The sequence below is a fragment of the Tiliqua scincoides genome, chromosome 7, assembly GCF_035046505.1.
Source record: "Tiliqua scincoides isolate rTilSci1 chromosome 7, rTilSci1.hap2, whole genome shotgun sequence".
Lineage (NCBI taxonomy): Eukaryota > Metazoa > Chordata > Lepidosauria > Squamata > Scincidae > Tiliqua > Tiliqua scincoides.
Window position 1 is genome coordinate 57,873,053 of NC_089827.1, and position 22,424 is coordinate 57,895,476.

The 22,424-nt window shown below is 43.1% G+C and overlaps 1 protein-coding gene across 2 annotated transcripts in view; it reads left to right on the forward strand.

The window, feature by feature from the left end:
• The first annotated feature begins 2,422 nt into the window (after positions 1 to 2,422).
• The window catches only part of SGSM3 (small G protein signaling modulator 3), a 35,264-nt gene continuing 15,262 nt past the window's right edge, over positions 2,423 to 22,424 (forward strand). For both annotated transcript variants that reach the window (XM_066634624.1, XM_066634625.1), the window contains exons 1-8: positions 2,423 to 2,482; positions 12,537 to 12,634; positions 15,953 to 16,010; positions 17,690 to 17,775; positions 18,973 to 19,039; positions 19,507 to 19,715; positions 19,817 to 19,924; positions 21,133 to 21,276. In XM_066634624.1, coding sequence (XP_066490721.1) covers positions 16,004 to 16,010; positions 17,690 to 17,775; positions 18,973 to 19,039; positions 19,507 to 19,715; positions 19,817 to 19,924; positions 21,133 to 21,276 — 621 coding nt within the window. In that variant the 5' untranslated portion in view covers positions 2,423 to 2,482; positions 12,537 to 12,634; positions 15,953 to 16,003. The remainder of the gene's footprint in view (positions 2,483 to 12,536; positions 12,635 to 15,952; positions 16,011 to 17,689; positions 17,776 to 18,972; positions 19,040 to 19,506; positions 19,716 to 19,816; positions 19,925 to 21,132; positions 21,277 to 22,424) is intronic.

Genomic DNA, 22,424 nt, shown 5'->3' on the forward strand with positions numbered 1-22,424 from the left:
CTTTGGAGAGCATTTCACAAACAGGACCCCAGAGCCAAAAAGGCTCTCCCACTGGTTACCATCCTCTTAACCTTAGAAGGCAAGGGTACCCAAAGAAGGGCCTCTGACAAACATTTTAATGCCCATGCCTAACACCCTTGCACTAACATGTAAGAAAAGAAAATATTTCAAGTATGCAAGTCCTGACTTTTATAGGTTTTAAAGGTAAGCACCAGCACTTCAAATTTTGTCAAAAACAAACAGGTACCTAGTGAAGCTGTTTCAAAATGGCCATTCTCTATAGTGGCTTAAAATTGCAATTGTGAGCCAAAATGGGAAACCTTATGAAATATTGTACAGTTTGTGTACAGTGCGTTCAGGTTTCTGGCTATTAATTGGGGAGTGGCTGAGACAAACAAGGATATAAAGCTATTGTCTTAGAAGGAGCGGCAGTAAAACTGAGAGGCTGGATATGGCTTCAAAGAGTTCATGCACTTGCAAGATTTGCTAAAATCTAACTGTTATAATTCCATGAAGAAATACAAGATGATGATGATCAGATGCTCAATACAGGTGCCTTTCTAAACAGTCTGACTTTGCAATGCAACACTAGACTTGAAATGAAGAATGATTTTCATCAACAGCCTTTAATTTGTTCTGGAACAGAGATATTTAGAAATTGTTGGGGAAAAAACATACAAATGAAGAAAAATGATAGCTATTTACTCCAAAGGCTGCAGTGTCTAGTTGATTTGTTTGTTAGATTTTTTTAATCTTTAGATTACAGAGATGTCATTGATTAACAAGCAGATTTTAAAAAATACTGTAATATTTTGTAATAGGAGTGCTTACTTGTACTAAGATAGATGCACATTTCTCAGCAGGCACGATCTTTAAAAAAACTTTTCCTGAGAATGGTTATTTATATAGGAATGTGTACATATTTATGGATTAAAATCCATACCACTCATCAACTAGGATTTCTTTAATTGGGTGACAACCTTATTCTCCCCCCTTCCTCCATGTGGAATCTAGGCTTTGTGGATAACTAAAGAACATTGTAGAGAGTATACTAGGTTTGAGGCATGTAAAATCAACTTGAACACAAAACAAAAGAGGAAGGTTAAGGACATAAGAGTCCTGCTCAATCAGACCAAGAGTCTTCTCCTGTTTCCTGTTGGACTAGTCTGGAAAGTCCAAACTGGGCATGAATACTCCTCTCCCTGCTATTACTCCCTGCCAACTGGTGTACTGTGACATACAGTCTCTGAATTGGGAGGATTTATTTTGGTTTTTGTTAGCGATCTAAACCAACCACCTACTGATAGTCAGCTGTGGACTGCACTGCAAGAGTGTTGTAACATGTGGTTGCAGCCTCAGTGTCACCTCGGACCTGCAGTTTTGACAGTGGATTGCATTCTCTTATAATCTCTAGACCAGGGGTGGGCAAACTCCAGCTGGGGAGCCAGTTACGGCCCTTGGGGTCCCCCAGTCCAGCCCATAGGGAGCCCCCAGTCTCCAATGAGCCTCTGGCCCATCAGAGACTATTGGAGCATGCACTGGCATGCGACTACTGGTTGTGACTGCCAGATGTGAGCTGTGGGCCAAGTTAGAGCAAGGCCTTTTATAGTCTCCATGCGCTTTCAGCTTTGCGCTGGGCATTATGTTAACCTCCCTCCATTGCCTCTGAACAACTTATGTCTCCATGTGTTTCTGGCATGGTCTGTATGTTTTCACTGTGCACGAGATGAGTGGCAAACAGTTCATAGTTCTCATAAGGTTCTACATGCCTGTATTGTAGTTCTCATGTGTATTATAAATAAGCTCAGTAAAATTCATTCATTCTATACATTCCTTCTCTAATGTATTCATTTATGTAAACTTATGTAAATTTATTCTAATTTGAATTGTAAATTAATTCTTTTTTCCCCCCTGGCCTCTGACACAGTGTCAGAGAGATGATGTGCCCCTCCTGTCAAAATGTTTGCCCACCCCTGATCTAGATGTAATAACCATGGGCTACATTGCAGGTTAATAACGATGGACTATTTTTGCAAGATAATTTTAAATGTGCAAGATGATTTTTTGCAAGATGCAAAAATTTTTTTGCAACATTTTTGCAAGATGATTTTGCAACATGCAAGAAATTTTTTTGCAAGATAATTTTAAATGTTTTAAAAATCAAAAATTTCTAATGAAGTAAGGGGGAAAAAGAATGAACAAGCCTTTAGTTCTACTTGAGTGCAGGGGAGCAGCACAGCGCTTCTCAACCACAAGCGTGCCCAAGTGCTTGCTTTCCCCATTATTTGTGATGGGCAGCTATCATCCCCCACCACCTTTGTAGGAGGGGGAAACGGCTTCCGAGGCACAGGTGCTTTGGAGCTGCCAACTGCAGTTCCCAGGATGCTCTGCGCCCCTCTGGTGGGTGCCGAGCATGCGCCGTGGCTTAGGCGAGCGCTGACAGGAACTGGACGAGGGAAGGAGTCGGGATGGTGTGATGAAGGTGGGTGCTCGGAGGCGCAGGCGGGAGGGAGGGCTGGAATACGCCGCGCGGCTGTGGGGACACCGGTGGTGAGCGGAGGTGAGCCGTGGCTGCTGGGGACGCGGAGAGGAGCGGGGTCCCTGGAGGAGCCAGGCTGAGGATGGCAGCCGCAGAGCGAGCCAAGCGTTGCCCCCCCCAGGCTGCTGCCCCCCCCGGGCTAGCAGAAGCTTTCCTCTGCTGGCGCCTGTGGAACTCCTTGCCACAGGCTGTTGTGATGGCGCCTGAAGGTCTGGAGCTCTTCATAAGGGGTCTGGACAGAGCGAGGGAAGGAAAGTCCATCACACCTCACAAGCCATGACTGTAGGCAGCCTCTGGGTTTTAACATCAGAACATGAGAAGAGCCCTGCAGGATCAGGCCCAAGGGGGCTCCTCTAGTCCAGCCTCCTGAATCTCACAGTGGCCCACCGTGTGCTCCAGGGAGCACACAAGACCTGCACCTGCGGCCCTCCCTTGCATCTGGCATCCTGAGGTAGCCTGCCTCTAAAACCAGGAGGTTGCACAATCCCATCACAGCTGAACCGGTGGTGGACTTTTCCTCCATCTATCTGTCCAATCCCCTTTTAAAGGCATCCAGGTCACCTCATCCTGTGGCAAGGAGTTCCACAGACTAATTACATGCTGGGTAAAGAAATACATTCCTTTTTATTCACCACTTGGAGAAGGAGCCTGGCTGGAATCTCATAAGCGCAGAAGAAGAGCCCTGTTGGATCAAGCCCAGGGCCCATCTAGTCCAGCTTCCTCAGGAAGCACCCAAGACCACAAGAGACCTGCATCCTGGTGCTCTCCCTTGCACCTGGCATTCTGAGTTAACCTCCTTCTAAAAGCAGAGGTTGCACCTACCCATCACAACTTCTAACCTGTGTTGGACTTTTCCTCCAGAAATTTGTCCAATCCCCATTTAAAGGCATCAAGGTCAGATGCCATCCCCACATCCTTTAGCCTGTCTCTGAATCCCAGACACCAGGGAGTGGCTTGGGTATCTTGTGGTCTTGAGTGCCCCCTGAGGCACCTGGTGGGCCACTCTGTGAGACACAGGTAGATGGATGGGCCCATTCACCTCTTCTTATATTCATCCTGGCAAAATGAGAGGTGGGCTGTCAAAGAGAGATGGAGGCAGTCCTAGAAGAACAGCCTGGCAACGAACTAACTGTCCAGTCCCTCACAGGATGGAGACTTCAAGTTTAGGAGACTGATGGGCTTGGCATGGACAGACAAGGGATCCCTGAACATCTCCATGCCTTTCCCCGCTCAGATTAAGCCATTTCTGTCCAACATTGCACATATGCAGCAGGGACCAAATGTGTACACCTGTGGGCTGGGCAAAAATGGGTTAAGGCTGCAATAGAGAAAGTCCTATTGGACACAGTGGGCCTCACTGATGAGTAAACGTGGTTGGGACTGTATTGTAAAATTGGCTCTCAATCTGGGTGGGAAGGGCACACTGCAGTGGGGCTGGAGCTGCGGGAGAGAGATCCGGTTGCTGTTGGAGCAAAACTGTAGTTAAAGGCAGGGCACATTCCTGATCTAAACTCAAGCAGGCAGAACATGTTAGAATTATTTTTCCCCTACCTTCCCTTCTTCCATTAAAAAAAAGCAACCCTACACCAACACTGATCAGTGGTGAGCAAAGGATCACGTATTGGGGTGTCCTTGATCATAAGGTGCAAGTATTTTGTAATGTGTGGGAATTGGGGGGGGGAGGGTTAGAGATGAGTTATGACCTCCTTCTATTGCTATACTTCTTTTCCTTCTACTTGAACAAATGCATAGCTTGTTTGCAGTACCAGGAGTACAGTATTATATAGAGGGGAACAGAATTGCATTTTGACTGGGATGCTGCTATAGAAATAGGTTAGTACTGTAGTTTGTAAGAGATAATCCTATTCCCTTGCTTGGGGCACCCATCGCATTGCCTATAATAGTGTTTTTACTTGTGATGCAGTGAGGTTTACTGTCAGATGTCACTTGACATAAAACGTCCTCTAAAGCAGCCATTTTCAACCACTATGCCATGGCACACTGGTGTGCCGCGAATGGTCCCCAAGTGTGCCGTGGGAATTTGGGAGAGGGTCATTTATCAATAGGACCATTGGGGGATGTGAGCCCCCATTGACAGCTCAGTGTGCCTCGTCCATTGTCAAAAAGCTGATGGTGTGCCTTGACCATTTTAGTGCCTTGCCAGTGTGCCGCGAGATGAAAAAGGTTGAAAATCACTGCTCTAAAGTGCATTTCTTACTCATCCTGGTATTGTAATTTTCTCCCCTGTTTTACTACTTCCTGTTTCTGTTCATTTGTACTTCCTTCCATAACATGTCTATACCCTGTTTAATTATGTGACTGTCACTACAAATATACGATGTATCTCACTTTTCTTGAAGGGAGATTTAAAATACAACTAGACTAGTGCTGTTTACCAGAGTTCACATAGCAAGATCTCCCATTTCCCAGCTAAAACCTGTCTTCTGGGCTGTCCCAAATACATATGCAGGTCAATACATATTGATGGTGTGTGGCAGGATGTTCTATATACCCCCCCCCCAGCTCTTACAAATTCAGTACTGTGCCCACCTAGGCTTGCCAACAACCATCTTTTGCTCCCAGAATCTGGGACCTCTATGATTGTACTCCTGTTGCAAGAATCAACTATAGCTTCAGGTCTAGAACCTGCTAGAATTGCACCCACATGATATGAATTCTAATCAGTCTGTTGAAAAATTTGCAGCATTGGAACTCACAGACTGTTGCTTCATCTGACTTGGGTTGCTAAATTGTAATGATTCTGTGTATTGCAGTATAAAAAAACAAAACAGGTGATGTAGCAGGTGAGAGTTTCATTTTATGAAATGTGCATGATTAATCTGTAATTGTATTGATCTTTCTCAATATTTCCTTGCAAGTTTTCTTTTTATTCCATCTGGTTGACTCACAGGCCCCCACTGCAATTTTCTGACTCACTTTGTCAAAGTATTCATGTTCAGTTGTAATTGGATTTGTTTGATATCTGTTTTTCTGCAGGCTCTGTGTTCGTTTTTCTTTTTGATGATTATTTGTCTCCCAGACTTCTCTCAGATTTTCTTCCTGCATGCTGTCTGTTTCCCTTGAAGGCCTCTGACTTGATCTTTTCAACTCTTAATACTGTACTCTTCGCATGCTTGCTCAGAAGTAAGTCCTACTGTGTCTCTGTTTTAATTAAATATGCATAAGATTGCAGTAGCTATAGGCTGCAACTCTATATGCACCCTTGAGAATAAGCCCGTTGAACCCAGTGGGTCTGTCTTCTGAATGGGTATGCATAGGACTGGGTGTGTGGTTTTTTGAGGAGCCATGATACCAACTGCACTGTCTGTCTGACCTTGGATAGGAATTAATCTTAGAAGTTTCTAAAGAAATAAGAATCAGATGTCTTTTGTAAGACCTTTTGGAAGAAAGTACACATTCAGAGAAAGGGAAACATCCAGAGAAAATGTGCTGGAATAACTTTAGATAACATTTCTGCAGCATAATAATACCACAATAATGTCTAGGGCTACAGGAGGAAGTTCTTCAGATGTGAGTGTGTTTCTGGTGCCTCTTCCTTCTGAAGATGCAGGACAGCTGGATTTAAGTAGTTGATTCTTTAGATTTAAACATTTGAGTTCTGTTTCACATCATTTTCTGCTTTACTTTGTAATGCGGACAAAAGAATATGCAACAATAGTTGTGGCCTTTTCTCTGTTAAACAGTGCAAGAGGAAACAAAATGTTTGAGATGGAAACAGACTTTTTGTGCAGCACAATTGCCTAACTTTCCTAGGGTATCTTGAAGTTCAGAAAACAGTGGAGGACTAATTTATGGTACTTCGATGCAGGACTAGAAAAATCCCAGGCTACATTTTCAATCTCAGCCCCCCAGATTCTGAATGGACTTTCAGCCCATAGCAGAGCTAGTTCTTAACATTTTGATTTCGCTCGCAGGAGTTGGAAATATTGCCTTGGTGTTTCTGTGTCGCTGCAGGAACTAAACAAGGCATTAAAAAAGGTCTGTATGATTGGCCTGCTGTTTTCCAAGTATGTTCCAAAACAGGCATTTCTTTTTACTAAGAAAGTCATCATGAAAAGGGAGAAGGCAGAAGAAAGGAATGCTGCAGTTAGATTGTAAGGGCTGAGCTTTCATTAGCGGTATAAGAGGCTAAAGGCCCAATCCTATCCAACTTTCCAGCACTGGTGCAGCCACAATGCAGCCCCAAGTAAGGGAACAAATGTTCCCATACCCTGAGGAGGTCTCTGTGACTGCCTCCCCACCACATAATGCAGTGCATGCCCCACTGGCACAGTTACACCAGCACTAGAAAATTGGATAGAATTTGGCCTTCAATTGGCTAGTTTTGTTTTAGTGCCATTTTATTGCACCAGAGAAATTGATATTACAAAGCCCTTTATTATCTCATTTTTTTTAGCTTTATTGAAAAGATTTGTACTCTACAGTCGGTCCATCCCCCCACTTTCGAGGCAATCAAGGCAGCTTACAAAGATTCATAAAATATATTAAAATAATGGAATAATACTCATAATAATCCAATAGAGTAATAAAGATGGCCAGTGTGGTGTAGTGAGCCAACTGTTTCACTTTAATAGCGAAAGGAAACCCTGGGTTCAAATCACACTTTGGCCCATAGATTTGCTGAACAGTCTGCTTTTCAATTTTATTAGTTTGGGCACATGCCACGTTTCTGAGTCTCACTGCCACCAGAGAAGTGGAAGCAGAGCAGAGGTTCTGTGAATAACTTACCCCATAGTTGTCCTTGCTGCAAGGCAGAGGCTTCTTCAGTGGCTGCTGCCTCCTTATCTCTTTTCCATTCTGTTCCTTACTTGTTCAATGCACAACTCTTCTGAATGACAATACCCATCACTCACTGGAACTTTGCTGCCCTAGACATCTCCCATTTGGCTGGGTTTTGCCAGGCAGGGCACTGACATTCAGTGCCTGTGGCAGTGGACCAAGTAGGATTTGTCATACTGTAAAGTACCACCAGTGCTATTAGCTAAAAAATCATTGTCTTGAATATTTATACCCCGTCAACCCAGTTTCTTATAAAGACAGACTCAAGCCTAGGAGGAAAATTCTGTCACTAGCTGCACTGATAGTCCTTCGTAGTAATAATAATTTAGGGTACAGTCTTAAATACACTTACCTTAGACTAGAGTAAACCCCATTGACCTCAGTAGGACCCGCTTCTGAATAGGCATGCATAAGATTGGGCCTTAGGTAAGGGCAGGTTAACCTGCACATATTCAAGGGCATTCTTCTCTTCAGCCAGTCTTCCAATTCAGGGAAAAAACAGTTCCTCAAAGTCCTCTGGCTCTAGTTAAGGTCTCCCCGAGAATTACCAGTAGCCATGTTCACCTGTTGCAGCAAAAACAAGATAACATTTTTGTTGTATTAGGAGAGTGGCTTTATGACCACTTTATGACCAGTGGCTTTATGTATTAGGAGAGTGGCTTTATGACCAATTAATTGTGGCATACACTTTTGTTGACTAGTTACAAAACTTTGCATCTGCTGAAGTTGGTTTTAGTCAATGAAAATGTACTGTATATCACAACAAATCTGTTAGACTTTAAGGTGCCTGTAGACTCTTAGTTTCAGTTAAGGACTAAGAATTTCCTTTTTTCAAAATTATGGCAATACTAACTTGAGGGCATATTGCATATGGGGGTCTATAGAATTGGTTTATGACATGATCAGTCAAATAACTCTGACAGTGTCTCTTTAGAAGTCTCCACAATCTCATAGTTGCAGTAACTGGCACATTGCTTAAAAGCCCAAGAAAAATATACTGATGTCTACTTAGAAGTAAGTCCTATTTTGTTCAATGGGGCTTACTCTCAGGAAAGTGTGGTTAGGCTTGCAGCCTGAGTCATCAAAACAACCACCACAGGTGTTCTTCTCAGGATTCCGCTGATCCATATTGTTGACTCTCCAACTTGTTGCAGCTGTGCATCTTTTGCATATAAATACCTCTAATACCTGGTTCATATTTACCTTGTTTTGTGAGGAGGTGGTCTCCTGAATGACCTCATTTAAATACTCAACATGGAAGACATTCCTAACAGTCTGTACAAAGCAGATACACAGAGTGGCCTTAACACTACCTTCTGTTGGCACAACCCTGCCTCTTGCAACATAATACTTCCTTGTGCTTTTACAAATTCCACGTGTCACATTGAACAATTTATACTGTTTGCTTGGCCTTAGCCGACTCTAGAAAACATTTAAAGGGCTGAGAAGCAGTTGCTTCTCTCTATAATACACCCACACCCACACACATACACTAAGGTGTATAGAATTATTAATTTAATACTTTTTAAAAGTTACAGAGATAAAATTCTCAATTATACGGTTGTAGCACACGTCTGTAAACTAAATATATGCAAACTGTGGATTAACATTAACGTTTTCTCATATAAACCTCCTAGAACATTGCAATTAATGCTGGAGGCCCTGCTTTGTGTCTCTCTGCCTTTAGAAGCACAATAGATGGACCTGAGGGACAGGGCCTTTTCTGTTGTGGCACCAAGGTTCTAGCACACCCTTTAGAAAGTGGCTTTGTCCTTACCGGCTTTTAGAGGTGTAATGATGATGATTTTATTTCACTGAATTATTGACTCTTTTTATTGAACTATTTTAATGGTTTGGCGGCTTTGTTCTTGTTCATCAATAAGATAGTTGCGTTTTTATGCATTTTGTCAAGTATTCTTGTGTTGCCTTGTACCAGTGCTAATTTCATTGTCTAAGTTTCTGTTTTGCATCCTCAGAGTGTAGAAAGAATTATATGAGAAAATATTTTGATTCCATATCTTAAACTTGCTCCCAGAAGTCTTTTTGCTAGAAGAAGCACATTGCTGGACCTGAGCTTGTTGGCAACTTTGGTAGCCCAGGGCACTTGCTGCTTGAAGCTATTGTAGGGTTACTTGCTGCTCCTTATTTCATTAACTTGGGGCGCAATCCTAACCCCTTATGTCAGCGCCCTTGGGCTAGCAATCCTATGGACATTTATCTGTGAGTAAGCTCCATAGAACATAATGGGGCTTACTTCCAAATAATATGAAAAGGATTGCACTGAAAATAAACTTACCTTCATGTTCCTCCTATATCCAGATACTAGAAGTAAACAAGTAGAAGGGTATTGCAGACTGTGCTACTCCTTTTTACCCTCTTATGCTTGTCCCTAGCTATTTATGGCTCTTGGTTCTGGGCTTTTTTTCGCCTGGATGATCTATAATCGCTAGAGCATACTTGGGAATGCTGTAGTAGAACATGGATAAGCAGGTAGGCTTGCTGTTAACATCTAGCAATCTCCAGGATTTTTAATGTGGACACCTAATATTTATCTCTGCACAGAACTGAGAAGTAGTATCATGAATCGTGTTTGCTTGTTTTTAATGCTTGGAAAAGCATTATGGAATGTAAGAACATAAGAACAGCCCCACTGGATCAGACCATAGGCCCATCTAGTCCAGCTTCCTGTATCTCACAGCAGCCCATCAAATGCCCCAGGGAGCACACCAGATAACAAGAGACCTCATCCTGGTGCCCTCCCTTAGCATTCTGACATAGCCCAGTTCTAAAATCAGGAGGTTGCACATACGCATCATGGCTTGTAACCCATAATCCGAAGGTCACCAGTTCGAGGCCACCGGCACCGTGCGACCTTGAAGCAGATGACAAGCTGAGCCGAGCTATTCCATCTTTTCTGAGCGTGGGAGGATGGAGGCCAGAATGTGCAACCAGATCAAGAAAGAAACATCTGAATGTTGTGGTTTCTTGAAAGATAGAAACCTTCTTTCAAATTGTAAAAATCCCTACGGGGATTTAAATTGCCTGCCTATGTAAACCGCCTTGAATAAAGTCTAAAGAGAAATCTGAGGACCAAGAAAGGCGGTATAGAAATACCTTATTATTATTATTATTATTATTATTATTATTATTATTATTATTATTATTATTATTATTATTGATTTTTCCTCCAGAAACTTGTCCAATCCCCCTTTAAAGGCATCCAGGCCAGATGCTGTCACCACATCCTGCGGCAAGGGGTTCCACAGCCTGACCACATGCTGAGTAAAGAAATATTTTCTTTTGTCTGTCCTAACCCTCCCAACGCTCAATTTTAGTGGATGTCCCCTGGTTCTGGTGTTCTGTGAGAGTGTAAAGAGCATCTCTCTATCCACTTTATTCTTCCCATGCATAATTTTGTATGTCTCAATCATGTCCCCCCTCAGACATTGTTTTTAAGGGTGGAAACGCAATCTCAATTAATGAAATTAAGGAAGAAGTTTAGAATAAGATAGCTTTCTTTATGCTAGAAAAGTCCAGATCTCTGGCTGAATTCCAGTTCTTTTACTCCTTTATTTGCATAGCAAGATATGGCCCCTTCCTGCCTTCCAGGTCATCAGGTGTGATTCCTCCACCCTTTCCCCTCATTCAGGGCCTCTTGCACAACTTTCATTTTGCAGTGCTGTCTTTATTGGCCTCCTTTCTGAAGGCAGTTGCCAGGGAATGTTCCATAGCAACCAAAGGCAGGAAAAACCTGCCCACCTGGTTCAGGGTATTTAATATTCAGCTGTGTTTGAATATATTTAGTGAGCTCTATGGGAGGCAGGTAGACAAAATGAACTGTAGAGACAAGACCATTTTGACAAGACCCTCAGTTATCGAATGGATCCAGGAGGTTGACAAGTTCTTGCATAACTGTCTTCTTTCATTGGTGGGGAAAGCAGTAGGAATCTCTCTGATACATGCTCTATTCCGTATCATGGAACTGCTGAAGTAGACCTTGTTTATGAAAGTTCATGCATTTGGTAATCTTTCAGATGCATGGCTGCTCTTCAGGAATCTTCCACTTTTTGCTAAACACGCTCTTGTGCATACTATTTTGTGTATAGAGTCAAAAGTTATTGGGATTGGAAGCAGCTCAGTCCTATAGGATTCTGTATATGAGAATCCTATTGATCTGCTTCAGGATGCAAAGGTATTTCTGAGTGTGAGCTAGAGTTGGGCCAAAGTTATCTGTTTACTTTGGGTTTTGTTTACTGTTAAATGCTTTGTGTACTTGACAGTCACCTTCAAGCTTTTGCTATATTTTTGTTTAAAATTCCAAATACCAAAATTGCTGAAAAATTGCAGACAGTTGTGTGCCTACCATAGGGTGAGATGGGGCAAAAACCCCAGGTGCTGGCTGCTAGGACCCTGCGGAAGCCTCTCTGAGGCTCCCAACGGGGGTGGAAACTGTGCTGGTTTGCCGGAAGCGCAGTTTATAGCACTGGGGAACCTCACAGGCTTCTCCAGTGTGGGCTGCATTCACATGAGACTCTGTGAGCCTCTGGTGAATGGGGGAGGTGGATTTCTGCGCAGGGGGGCAGTGATAGCCTGCTGGGCGGAACCATCGCGGAGCTTTGCCCTGGGCGCGGGGCTGCAGAGGTCCGCAGCTGACTGCAGGAAGTCGAAGAGCTATAGAGTCACAGACTGATAAAGCATCAAATGAATACTATATGTAGAAAAGAGTTATCCAGGGATCTCTTGCTTAGCATATTGTTGCTGTTTGTTCTTTCTATAGCTCTTTAACGTGTTATAAACTGCTGTCAAATAATCTGATTATTCTCTTGGAGGTAAGTCATTGATGTTTCCCATCTGAAAAGTGAGAATCAACCATGCGAGTATGTGACTGGGTCGCAAAATAAATCTGTGGGTGACCAGGAATTTGAGTTTTGATTTTCCATTAGAATATATATTTGGTATTGCACTCAAGGTGTGAGGAATTGCAACTTCTCAAGAAAAAATGTTCCTTCTTTTTTATCACTTCTCAAGGTGACAGTAACAGATAACAAACCCAGATAAGAGAGAGTACGCAGTAACTTTGTGAAGTCTGTCCTGCTGGGCTGACAACTGCTCCAATCTGGACAAATTTTCAAATTTAACAGTAAAAGAATCACCACTGCTCATGTTCATGAAGAACTGTTTATCTTGTTTCTTGCAGTAACCTCCAGTCTGAGACCTGAACCACTTCAGTCCACAATGCCTACCCTTGCCCTGGAATGACAGCAAGCAGACAAGCTTAGAGGCCTAGGCTATCAGGTTTGTGTTTGTAACTGATAAAAAATAGCTGCTGGGGAGTTCTGAATGGGAAATCCCATGTCTCATTTTAACAGAGACAGTCAAGGTTGTTGATATTGCTCAGGAAGGCAGTAGCTCAAAATCTTAATGGGAAAAGGAGGAAATTTATTGCAAGCCTCAATAACTTCCTTTGACTTCCTTAATCAGGACAGAGTGGATACCAGATCATCTGCATCTCTGATCATCTGCTATTTCCATATTTATGTTTTAAGTTTGGAGTGTTCCATTTTCAAACTTAAAAGGTATATCTTTCTCTGAAGTGCTGAAAGGCCACACCAGTGATGGATTAAGTGCTGGGTCACTGCAGAATCACACAGTGATCTGGTGAACTGTAATGTAACTTTTCTGCTTGGCAATATCACTGATTCAGCTTCAGGCAATGGGGGTTTGGTCACTTCCTTTGAGGCTATTTAATTGTCTCATTGCCATCACAGTTTTTAGAAACTGTCTTTTAAGTTGAGCATGCCTAGCCAGTTGTTCCTAATCACTTTCCCTTGACATATTCAAGATACTTTCTTTTGCTCCTTGGCATTTTCGACCTTTATAAATAATTCTAGACCTTGTTCCCGAGTATAGATTAAGGTTTGGTTTAAAAAAACAAACAAACCTGTTGAATAATTACAATTTTAATGATAGTAGAATGCAACTGAAGGGTTAACTTGTCCAATTCCTTGCATATGTTTAAAAATGCATCTGTTTTCTAGTTGAAGATAGTTAACAATATAGGGAACGTTGCTCCCTCCAATACGTTACTTTCTAAATTTCATCCTGAGTATTTTATAGGCCTATGACTTGATTAAACAGTTCTTTGTCAATTACTCACTTGAGTTTTTTATTGATTAAAATATCCCTGTGTACCAGGCATGGATAACTCCAAAGGAACACATTCATTTCTTTATTTTTAGATGATGTATGCATTTGTTGCATCTTCTAAGCTGGCACCTGCCACACAGAGGTGTGTCAGTACTTCAAGTAAAAATAATAAACTGTTTTTTTAATCCGCTGCCTGATTAATCTGAACCCCTTTCATAATCAATCAAAAACTTTTCAAGTTTGTTAATCTAGGGTGCAATTCTAACCCTTTATGCTGGTGCTTTCCAGCACTGGCATAGCAGTGCCAATGGGACATGTGTTGCATCCTGCAGCTGGATGTCACTCATGGAGGCCTCCTCAAAGGAAGGGAATGTTTGTTCCCTTACCTCAGAGCTGCATTGCCCTTATGTCAGTGCTTTCCAGCACTGACATAAGGGGTTTGGATTGCTCCCCTAATCAAATAATTGGCTAAAATCTAACATTTTCATTTCTAATCTAAGAAAGTTTTGTCCAGACTTGAAGGCAAGAACTTTATGGAAGATTTAAAAGTAAAGTAAGAGATGCATACTCCTCAAAAATCAATTTGTCTTGGACAGCTGTGTATCTGAGAAATTATTAGAATGTAGAGTTTGGGCTTTTTTAAATTTTTATTTTTAAATGTAGATTTCTCAGCCACATTCATATCCCACTCTTCCTTTGAGAAGATCAGGCATATTTACTTGGGGTTATCTCATTCTTCCTCAAAATGGTACTATGAGTTGGGTTAGGCAGATATTAGAAATTTGCCAAAGGCTATCCTGGTTAGAGTCATTGGATTTGAATCAATTAGATTCTTTGGATTTGAGCCCAACTCTCTCCAGCCCAACATTCTATCCTCTGTGCTGTACATCAAAAAATCTTGATAGAGTTCCTCTTGGAAGGAGAGATAAGGAACATAAGAACAGCCCTACTGGATCAGGCCATAGGCCCATCTAGTCCAGTTTCCTGTATCTCACAGCGGCCCACCAAATGCCCCAGGGAGCACACCAGATAAGAAGAGACCTCATTCTAGTGCCCTCCCTTGCACCTGGCATTCTGACATAGCCAATTTCTAAAATCGGGAGGTTGCACATATACATCATGCCTTGTAACCCGTAATGGATTTTTCCTCCAGTAACTTGTCCAATTCCCTTTTAAAGGCGTCCAGGCCAGACGCCATCACCACATCCTGTGGCAAGGAGTTCCACAGACCAACCACACACTGAGTAAAATATTTTCTTTTGTCTGTTCTAACTCTCCCAACACCCAATTTTAGTGGATGTCCCCTGTAGTAATTATGCACAGGAGCTGGGCTTAGTATGTGGCAACACGACAGCAGGCACACCTGCGTCTGTGCAAGAGTACACTCTGCCATCATAGCCTTGAGTCATGCTGAGTCTGAGCCCATTGCAGTAAACAACAGGATCATATCTCAAGAATGTGTATTGCGGTTAAGCTAAAGAACCAGCTAGTTATAGCCAGTGTAAACTCAGCAACCTTTCGTATTGCGTAGTATTGCTTCATGTGTTGGAAAGTCAATAAAGCTTGCAGAAGGCTGGCCGGAGACAGACTTTCTCGAGACTCTCTCGGGAGAGTCTCGATCTCACTCCGTCCCGCTCCCGGCTCTGCTCTCTCTGCATCTCTCTAAATCCATGCCTGCCGTCTCTTTCATTGCTCTGCTCCTCGCTGTTCCAGTTCCCACTTTCAACCCCCTTCAGTGCTTCTGTTCTTTGCACTCCCTCAGGCCACAAGGCCCTAAAGCCTTGTGTGCTTCCCAAGTAGTAATGTACTGCTACAGTCCCCTGGTTCTGGTGTTATGTGAGAGTGTAAAGAGCATCTCTCTATCCACTCTGTCCACCCCCTGCATAATTTTGTATGTCTCAATCATGTCCCCCCTCAGGCGTCTCTTTTCTAGGCTGAAGAGGCCCAAACACAGTAGCCTTTCCTCATAAGGAAGGTGCCCCAGCCCCGTAATCATCTTAGTCGCTCTCTTTTGCACCTTTTCCATTTCCACTATGTCTTTTTTGAGATGCGGCAACCAGAACTGGACACAATACTCCAGGTGTGGCCTTACCATCGATTTGTACAACGGCTCTATAATATTAGCCATTTTGTTCTCAATACCTTTTCTAATGATCCCAAGCATAGAATTGGCCTTCTTCACTGCCGCCGCACATTGGGTCGACACTTTCATCAACCTGTCCACCACTACCCCAAGATCTCTCTCCTGGTCTGTCACAGACAGCTCAGAACCCATCAGCCTATATGTAAAGTTTTGATTTTTGCCCCAGTGTGCATGACCTCACACTTACTGACATTGAAGTATAGTTTTAATCATAGTTGTGGTTCTGAAAGTAAGAGGAGAAGCAAATTGTTTATAGGTACCTCTTGAATTGTTGGTCCAAGAGCCAATACCTCTTTTTCTTTTTCTCTGCATTATGCCTGCAGTGGTCTTCTGGACAGTCAAATAGCAACTATTGCCCACACTCCAACAACGCAATGTCAGGTGAGCTGATGAAATATCATAATTCCCAACGTTTCATAATGTCCTTGAATAAAAGAAAGTTCAATAATTGATCAATTATACCAGTTTTATTGTCCTCAAAACTAACTATGTGTGATCACGTGCTCATCTATAATTGGTTAAATTATTATTTACACTTTGGGAAAGTCATTTTAATTTCCTCTGTCATCTATACTCTAAATTGGATAATTGGAAATTGTACAGCTTAGGGTCTGAGCAACAGTAAGCATTTGTACATGTTGGCATCCAATTCTGATGGAAGGTACTGGTGTTACTGTCCCGACAGGCTGCCGCACATTAAATCGGGCACATTGCTGAAATAGAAACAAAAAGGTCAGCATGGAGACAGAAATTCAGCTATCTTGTTGCTGAGCATTCACTTTTTCAAGCAACTGTTTCAAGCAAGTGTCCGCAGGGTATGATGTGGTTCATGTCAGGTGGTACAGCAGGGTATCCCTTCATCCCAACTCTGCCACTGCCTCCCTCTAGCCCAGAGGTTTTCAGACTGGGGCTTCTGATGGATTGGATGGCAAAAATCGGAAGTATAGCAAATCAATTTAAAAAACAAAGTCCCATTGCTCAGGTGATTTAAAAACAACCTTACTGACCTTTGTGATGTTAAGATAGAGTCATTAAGACAGCAATCAGTCTCTTTCCAGGTGCTTAGAAAGGATTATCTTTCTTTCACATGTTCAGGGGGAAGGGAGGGGGTCGCTTGGAGAGAGAATGATTGATGGCTTCAGCTGGTTGCCCTATCTAACTATTGTAAAGGACTGTTTTCCTTTAATTTAAAGGTCCCTTCTCATCATGTTGAGATAAAAATCTCTTCAACAGTAAGAAAAGCATTTTAAAGGGATGCCTTTTTCCCCTTCTCCAGGGATCAGCACAGTCCTTCTCATTTGCAGTGGCCATTCATGTTGAGTCAAATCCGTGTATAAAAAAATCAGTGTATAACCAAGTTGGACCTGTACTTGGTACCACTGCCACAAAGACCATATGGCTCTGCTGTGCCTAAGCCTTCTCTCCTGGAAACAGAGATGGCTCAAGCGGTGGTGCACCAGTGGGCAAAATTTAGAACTGTGGCATGATTTGGGGAAGGAGGATGCAGAGTGAAGTCCCAACTCTAGAGTAAGCTGTCCACTCCTATCCACAGCCAACATCTGGTGGCAGTGGTGATACTTGCTCAAGGTGGCGCATGCATAGACAAGAGCTTGAAATGCCCTGCTGTAGGGCTTGGATCACTTGTTTGAGCTATCTGAACAATTTACAGAGTTATTCTTCAGTTCTGTAGCATTGTGACATAGAAATATACCCCATGTTCTTTGCTTCTGGTACATCTAGAATCTGGATTATGGGGGTTCATTTTGTAAAGGGGTTGGTATGCAGAAAATAGTAAATCATTCAGAGACTCCCTTGTTCTAGGAGACAACCATACTTGGAACTCTTTCTATAGTTTTGTCTCTTACCAGGGAATAAAGTTTTCCTAGATGCCTTCACAATTTTTTATAGTGGTTCCTGACCTCCTGGTAGCTGAGAATCAAGAATTATTGACTGCATAGTCTCATTGTGTGTTGGGTTGGCTGGTAAGAGCTGTGCCTTTATGACAGTGCCATCGCTTATTTTCTACTCCTGTGTGTGTGTTTTTTTCTCTTTACACCCAGGAAGCTATACTCCTTCTGCTGGTGGGCCTTTTTCTGCTCTCACTCCTAGTATATGGCCTCAGGAGATCTTGGCAAAATACACTCAGGTATGATAAAAGTGTAGGAGGAGTAATAAGTGTTATGCCTCCTCTTTTGCTGTGAAATAGTAAATACTAAACTGTGTTCTGGATGTGTGTGATGAATACTTAGATGTGCCTGCAAGTCCTGCTCAAGGCATATCTGGCACTTAAAAGTACTGCCCTGGCAGGTGCATCATGACCTTTAGTCTTGTCCACAAGAATCTCTAACTCTCTGGTAAACTGCACTGGTGAAAGAAGTCTGTTTAGAGATAGGCAGGACAGAAATTATAAAGGTGGTAATAGACTTGGTGAGTTGCCAGGCTTAAGGCAAGTGAAGTCTGATTCTCACTTCATATCTCATACTTGGATACAGAGTCCAGAGTATAGAATTCTTGGTACCCCAGCTCTTTTCAGATCTGGAAGGTATGGACGTCCCAGCAGCAAGGGACTTCATCTGTCTTCCCTGCCTCATTTGCTACTCCCTGGTATGTTAAGGGGACTTGACCAAAGTTTACACATATGCACTTTCTGTCAGTGTATTGACAGTGTGCTGCTGTGTACACTTGGGCACAAAACATAAAGTGACTTTGTGTGGATATAGAAACTTTGCACATTGTGAAGATGATGCACACTTGCTCAGTGATGTCCAAGAATAGTATTCAAAGGAAATAGGATTAGGAATGAACCTAGGGAATCTGACAGGTTAGAATAATTGTTGTGATAGCCAATGCTGAAGAAGCGCACACATCTCTGGTGAAGGAGCATAGATGGGAGCAGAGTTCCTTTGCATATACTGTTGTTTAAATCCAGATTCAAATCCCTGCTCAGACATCAAGCTTCCTGGGTGTTCCTGGGCCAGTCACTATCTCTCATCCTCACCTACCTCACAGGGTTGTTGTGAGGACAAAAGGAGAGAAGGAACCATGTACACCACCTTGAGCTCCTTGGAGGAAGGGTGGTGCAAAAATAAATGAAATAAATATAGCATATGGGTACACAGAATTACATGTGTATACCAATCATTACCACACTGCAGTTCTTAGATATCCTTTTCATTATCAGAGGGAATTAAAAAGTGATGCCATGGAAACCTCCAGCAGTTCTCCCTTAGATTTGTTGGGGGGGCAATATCTCGCTTTTTCATTTTGAATGTCAGTAATGTTTAAATCACGTGTGTCATCAAGCAGCAAACAGTGGAAAGAAGCTCTGCTTTTTGTTTTTCAGAAAGAAGAATCTGTTGAGCAGCCAGAATTCCGATATGATGAATTTGGTTTCCGAGTGGATAAAGAAGGCAAGATCTTTGTTTTTTACTTCTTTAGTATGGCATATGAGAAGAACTGCCTGAGGATCTCTCTCAGAGATCCCCTTTTCTTGTGAGACTGCAAACAGTGGTGATTGGTGTATGCTCACCGGCACCCCAGATTAATTGGCTGTTCACTGTGTTCACATCAAAGTCCCTATAATTTTCTTCGTCTCTGTTTCTCTTCAGAATTTCTTACTCTTCCTTTTGCTTGTAAGTCTCAAGGTTACTGACATTGTGAAGTAAAAACAATACAATTAAACCACAATCCTCTAAAAATAAAAATAAAAATTGGTAGCAATAAAAAATAAAGCATGTAGGCACCCAGTCCCAATTATTACCATGTCTTTTTGGATTATAAAATCCAGCTATTGGGGATGATATTTTTTCAGAAGTAGAAGGCAACACTCATCTTAATTTTTTCTTTGGCCATCTGAAATGTCTGCTGTCTGCTACAGATGGTGCTGAACCAAACTCCAGCAAACTGCTAGGGATCCCACTGACTGAGGACCCACAACAGAGGCTGAAATGGCAAGCCCACTTGGAGTTCACACACAACCATGACGTAGGGGACCTCACTTGGGACAAGATTGAAGTCACGCTCCCCCATTCTGATAAACTGCGCTCACTTGTGTTGGCTGGTATTCCTCACAGCATGAGGCCACAGGTGAGACTGTCTTGGCTAATGTGGGTAGGGGGGTATGCTGGTGAAATTTTTTCTCAGAATCCTGCTTCTTGTTTCTGAGCCTTTCTCTCCATTTTCCCCAGCTGTGGATGCGACTATCAGGCGCTTTGCAGAAGAAGAGAAATTCGGAGATGTCTTATCGAGAAATTGTGAAGAACAGCTCAAATGATGAAACTATAGCTGCCAAACAAGTGGGTAATTCCTGTGATGCTCAGAAAGGGGTTCCCTGTCAAGTGGGTTGAAGTAAAGGAGGGTAAGAGCAGCAATGGGAGGAGCGCTGAGTAACCTCAGAAGTGGTTTCTCAGTTTAGGTGCCTGTCTTCCTCTTACTGGAAATGGCTTTAGGAGAATTGGATTGTGGCCTTCATTCTGGTACGGTGAGGAAAAGATTGGCTAACACACAAAATCTCTTTGGGTTAACGTTTGTGTGGAACAAAGAGAGAATGAGGGTGAATGTGTGTGCATCTGCTGCCATCATACTAGCTATACTAGTGGAGCACACAGGAGCCAGCCATGCAGTTGGGAAGTGTGATCACTACAAACCACCTTGTCCCCCTCCCTGGGCTTCTCCAGCCAATTCTAAGGCAAGAACCCCCTTGGGCTCCTCCTTCTGACATACTTCATCCAAAGAAAACTGGACCGCCCATCCTTCATCCAATGACCATTGGTTCCTTTAGAGATGGGCAAGAGAGCCTGCTCGCGCCTTCTGCTCTCCCACCCAATGCAAAAGCAAAACATTGACCCCTGCCTCCTGGCTGGAAATTTCCTGTTCCTTGCCCAGTCTGAATGATGACTCTACAAGGTCTTTCACAACATGAAAAAGTAAGCAAGCACACCCAGACACAGACAGACTCCAACGCGCTTGCACGGGGAATCAGTGCCGAGTCAAGTGGTCTCAGACACAAGTCAATGCCCGAGTCATCAGAGCAGGTGGTTTTCACGTTACCTGACTCAAGTTCCCATCCTTGGCGAACTCCTTTGTAGTGCACAAAAAACTTCTCCATTAGGGGGCCTTGGCAGGAAAAGAGTAGTTTCAGTGGGAAATCTCCTCTAATCAGATCTTTCTCAGAGCCCTAAATTAGCCCCCAACGCCGTTTATCACAAGGCAGTTTTCTACAACTGGAGCAGGATTTCAACTTTGTCAGGTTTTCGTAGTGGATCTGATGCCCTCTCATCCCACCCTGTCCCAGTCTTCTTCAGGCATGTGCTGAAAAAACTAAGGAACAGACTTCAGGGATCACTCCCAGTGAAAAACGTTGTTCAGAAGTTAAAGGGCTGTGCTTTGTCAGGGGTGCAGGAAATGTGATGGAACTGTCAAGCACCCTGGGAAACTAGAGGGAGAAAAGGTAGTGGGGAACTTACACTGCCTGAATCTAGACTCTGTGTGTGGTGTGTTTTAGATTGAGAAAGACCTGCTCCGCACCATGCCCAGCAATGCCTGCTTCTCCAGCATGAATAGCATCGGAGTGCCTCGGCTACGCAGAATACTTCGAGGGCTGGCGTGGCTATATCCAGAGATTGGGTATTGTCAAGGCACCGGCATGGTAAGGGAACCTCCCCATTGTGATTCTACTTGTGTTACAGTTGGAGATCTGTCCGTGCAAGAGGAATCAGAGTGGCAGCAATGACAGTGCACATATTTGCACACAAAATAGATTCACTTCAGACATAACTCTTGAAGAAACTATGTCAATGGCTATTAGACATGATGACCATGTGCTACCTCCAGAGTCAGAGGCAGTATGCCTCTGAGTAGCAGTGCAAGAGAGGTTCATTTCCTTCACTTTCTGCTTGTGGGTTTGCAGAGGCATCTGGTTAGCCATTATGAAGAGCAGGATGCTGAACTGGAGGGGCCTTTGCTGTGATACAGCAAAGCTCTTGTGTTCTTAATTAACTCAGCATCACACGTTACTCTGACTGTGGGGTTGCCACCACAAATGGCACCCCCAAGGTGAGTCTCCAACCCCTCAGCTTGGTTTTTGCCTATATGCACGATGTGAGGGATCTCACTTGGAAGTGTGACTTCACTTTAGTCCCATGTTTAGATAAACTGCCCTCTCTCGTTTTGACTGGAATTCCTCACAGCACGAGGTTTGCACAAAACAGCTTATCGCATAGCTAAATGCCATAATTTGGTCACATTCTTGCCAATATTAATGGCGTCTCCAACTGGGGCCTGGGAATGCATCATGTGATGGCAGCACTCTGTACATTCTGCACATTGCAGCTGGGAGGTGAAGAACTTACCGTGCTACAAAGGGGCCATTTTCAGCAGCATATCTGCTGCGGCTCAGAATCTTGTGAGAGAGAGGAACAGACTGGCCGGACGGCACAACAATGACCCTTTCGGCTACTTCAGCTTGCAGGGTTATTGGCATTGCAGGACAGAATCAAAATTGCTTTGTAAATTTATTTTATTCTGTCCCCTTATTTTTATTTTCATGACTTTTTCAGAGCAAATGCATGTCTAAAGTTTCTAGAGTCCTGTACCAGGGCCACATTCAGTGATCAGCCTGACTCCTAGTTCTGCAGCAGACGTAATTCTTCCTGAGAGCAGCATCAGGGCGCTGAGGATGGTGCTTTCATCATTCCAGTTCTTTCACTAGCATTTCAAGGCTCCTTTCTGCCTTCATGCCTTGGGCCTCTGCATGTCTGTGAGGGGAAATACTAGTGGACTTTTTCTATGTGAAGC